Source organism: Onychomys torridus, chromosome 19, assembly GCF_903995425.1.
Source record: "Onychomys torridus chromosome 19, mOncTor1.1, whole genome shotgun sequence".
In the NCBI taxonomy this organism is placed as follows: domain Eukaryota; kingdom Metazoa; phylum Chordata; class Mammalia; order Rodentia; family Cricetidae; genus Onychomys; species Onychomys torridus.
The window spans coordinates 63,574,348-63,577,834 of NC_050461.1; the positions used below are offsets into that span (position 1 = coordinate 63,574,348).

Below are 3,487 nucleotides of genomic sequence, written 5' to 3' on the forward strand. Positions count from 1 at the left end.
TGCTGGGACTACAGGCACACACCACAAGGCCATCAAAGATTTACTTCTGAATAAAATAATAAAATTTTAGTGTTAATATATACTATCTTGTATGATCCTTTCAGATATACTTTTTTCTTTTTTTTGTCTTTTATACTGTTTTGCCACCTTAGTCTTAGCCTAGGCTACAGGCTCAGTAGAAAAAGTCTCAAAAGGACAGTGATATTCATTTTGATTTTTATTTTTTCCAAATCAGAGGACAAAGAAATATTTTTTGATTAGTACCCAAAAATGTCATGTAACACAGGATGAGACAGAAAGTGAGAATGAGGTTGCACAGAAAACATTGCTATGGTCCTTTCCTGCCATTTCCAGTGGCTCAGAGTCTGCAGGAGCTGAAGACAAATTGTTGCTTTTGCCATTACTCAGGGATGAGTCTTCCTGCAGGGCCCTCTTCAGACTGGCAGACAGGGAGTGGATCAATCTCTCTCTGAACTCCTGACCCAGAAAGACATAGAGTATTGGGTTCAGGCAGCTGTTGAAGGAAGCCAGGGTGCTTGTGGGGTTCACCATTGTGTGAATAATGTTTGGTGTTTCCTTGTTCCAGATATTTCCTAAAAGAATTATCAGTTGAAAAGGGAACCAACAGACAAAGAAGGAAACTGCTACAGCAGTGAGGACACGTAAAGGACGGCTGGAATTTGAAAAGCCTCTTCTGCAGATCTTGGCAGCCATGAGTCCATAGCAGGTGGCAATGAAGGACATGGGCATGCTGAATCCGATAATAAAACTGATGATTCCTAAAGCTGTACTCATAGTAATTGACACCTTTAATTGTTCCTTGGGGTCTGTAACCCAGGATTCAAAGTTAGTTGTACAGTGCTCATCCCCTCTTTCATCTTTCACTGTAGTCAAGAAGAGGAAATGTGGCAAGGTAAGGAGTAGAGCAAGAATCCAAACTCCAACAATCATTTTCCTGGCCAGACCCACAGTTCTGTGGTTCTGAGCCCATACTGGATACAGGACACAAATACAGCGGTCTATGGCAATGAGAGTAATCAGGAACACACTTACAAAAAGGTTTATGTGTACAATGATATGCACAAATTTGCAAAGAAACCAACCAAAAATCCATTTTCCTCTCATTACCATTGAGATGATATGGAGTGGTAGTGTAGCCATGAAAGAAAAGTCACCCAAAGCCAGGTTCAGATAACAAATGGAGGTCACAGTGTGTGCCATCTGGAATCCAGCCACCCAAATCACAAGTCCATTGCCCAGCACACCAAGGACAAAAGTTATGGAGAGAACCACCAATGAGAGGATCCATAGAACTCTGGAGGTGGTAGATTCATAGAATACAACTTCTGATCCATTCATAGGGATGGAGGAATTGGCTTCCATTTTGTCAGTATCTGAAACATTTCAACAATGACTGTTTCTTATATGGGGCTCCATCTTTCACTACCCTTACTCAGATCCCACATCCATTTTCTCAACAGGGTACCTATTCTAAGAGTCATAGGGTAAACCTTGTTCTCTATTGAATGTCCCTAATAGAATGTATAATTCTATACATTATCACAGAGCATTATTACTTCTCAGACTGATTACAAGACAGATCATAAGCTCCTATGTTGCAGCACTGATATTAAACAGGGGGTGGACAGTAAGCAGTAAATTATATGGGGAGGCATGAGTTTACCAGGGATTGGAGAGCAGTGAATTGATTAGGTTGTCTCTTGGTCAAAGCCTTCCATTAGTTCTTTATTCTCAAAGGAAAGACTTCAACTGAGAGATGCAGAGAGTTTAAGATAAGATTTATTTTTGAATGAAGCATAAGGAGTAAGTAGACGGTCACTGGAGTATGTAATGCATTCCTGCTGAGCTCCTGGCCTGGTTCCAGAGAGTAGCACCTAGCCCTAATCCTTCCTTTATTTAACCACACCTTTTGTTTCTCTTACCTTTTGTTTCTCTTATCACCCTCTGTGAATCTTGTCTGAGAGGATCAGAGAGCCCCACAATGATCAGATCAAAGGTCTATGCAAAACTTGGTTCAAGAAACCAAGGAAAAATGTGATACCTGATTAATCAAGTAATTTGCACTTAGCATTTGTTCTCTGGGAGCTCCTTTCAGGTTGCTTTGAAAGTAAGGAAATTAACTGGATAAATGTAAATAGAGAGTAAATAAAAATGCCCTAGGCGAAGGGAAAGTGCTTCAGTTCTTTGAGGCAGGACCCCCTTCCAGCTATGAAAGGCTAATATTCATTCTTAAGATGCCTCTGAGTCTTCTTTCCACAGAGCCACATGAACCCACACACTCGTGTTGTGATACTCAGCGACAGGAATATGTTTACTAGGTGATGTCCTTTTAATTCTAGCTGTAATATAATCATTGTTGTGGCATTCTTCTTTGTCTGTTGGTTCCCCTTTCAATTTATCATCTTCTAGGCATACTCTTTCATAAGACACTGCTCATGAAAGCCATAAAATCCTAGTAGTTTTTGTCAATCTATTGATTCTCCATCTTTCAGGTCATCATTTTTGTGAGAGCTATCCCCAGAGTCACAGTTCTCCTTTTTAGGCTATATTTTTCTGTCATCTCACTGAGAGTTGTATAGGGCAGGAGTGAAATAATGTTATAATGAAACCAGGACTTAGAACTTACAATAGTGTGTTGGTGTGGCAGCAAGAAATTTCCTTAACATTTTGGATACCAATATAGAAGAGTTCAACTGTGGCTTCAAGAAGGCTTAATGACAGAGCGGAACTCAAGAGACAGTTACCAAGACAAGGTGGCAAATATTTCATATTTAACATCTTGCTAAGCTCGTATTAGGTTTACATCTTATTCTGTCCATGCCATAATGCAAAAATGCATACCGAGATATTCACCCTTTTTTTCTCACCTAGGTTCACACAGTCTCTTAGGTCCTACCTATTTTTTAGATCATATTTCTGTTCATCTAAGATACCGGTTTGGATCTAGAGTTCAAGAGACTCTTGATCAGATAACTACCAAAGTGTAACAATGTGTACTTTCTTGTCGGTCTGCAAAGGCAGGAAATCAGTGAGGGGTGGATCCCATCTCTATCTTTAAGCCAGTGTCTTCCATTGTTCCTGCTTGAGATGAAGCTCCTCACTGCTTGGAATACTAAAAATGAGCATGCCTGCTTATTTACTGTTATGTGTGATAGAGTGTGAGACCTCATGAGTTTTGGTAGAGTACAGGGCCTCTTGTTGATCTGCATAAGCATTTTATAGTTAGTACACTTGTTATTAATGTATATATGTTAATCAATCTAAAAATTTAATTTTTCATTTTTATTTATTTATTTATTTTCTAAGAATACATGGAGCCAAGTGGTGGTGGTGCATGCCTTTAGTCCCAGCACTTGGGAAGCAGAGCCAGGTGAATCTCTGTGAGTTCAAGGCTGGCCTGGTCTACAGAGCGAGATCTTGGACAGGCACCAAAATTACACAGAGAAACCATGCCTTGAAAAAAACA

General features: G+C 39.9%; 1 protein-coding gene across 1 annotated transcript; it reads right to left on the minus strand.

Moving 5' to 3' along the window:
- Positions 1-273: 273 nt before the first annotated feature.
- On the minus strand, positions 274-1,383 carry LOC118570327 (formyl peptide receptor-related sequence 3). Its single transcript, XM_036168713.1, has one exon. The coding sequence runs from the start codon at positions 1,381-1,383 to the stop codon at positions 274-276; it is 1,110 nt and encodes a 369-aa protein (XP_036024606.1).
- Positions 1,384-3,487: the final 2,104 nt, after the last annotated feature.

Bases quoted from the DNA above. Each gene is read 5' to 3' on its own strand.
- LOC118570327 (XM_036168713.1), bottom strand. From the start codon at position 1,383: ATGGAAGCCAATTCCTCCATCCCTATGAATGGATCAGAAGTTGTATTC.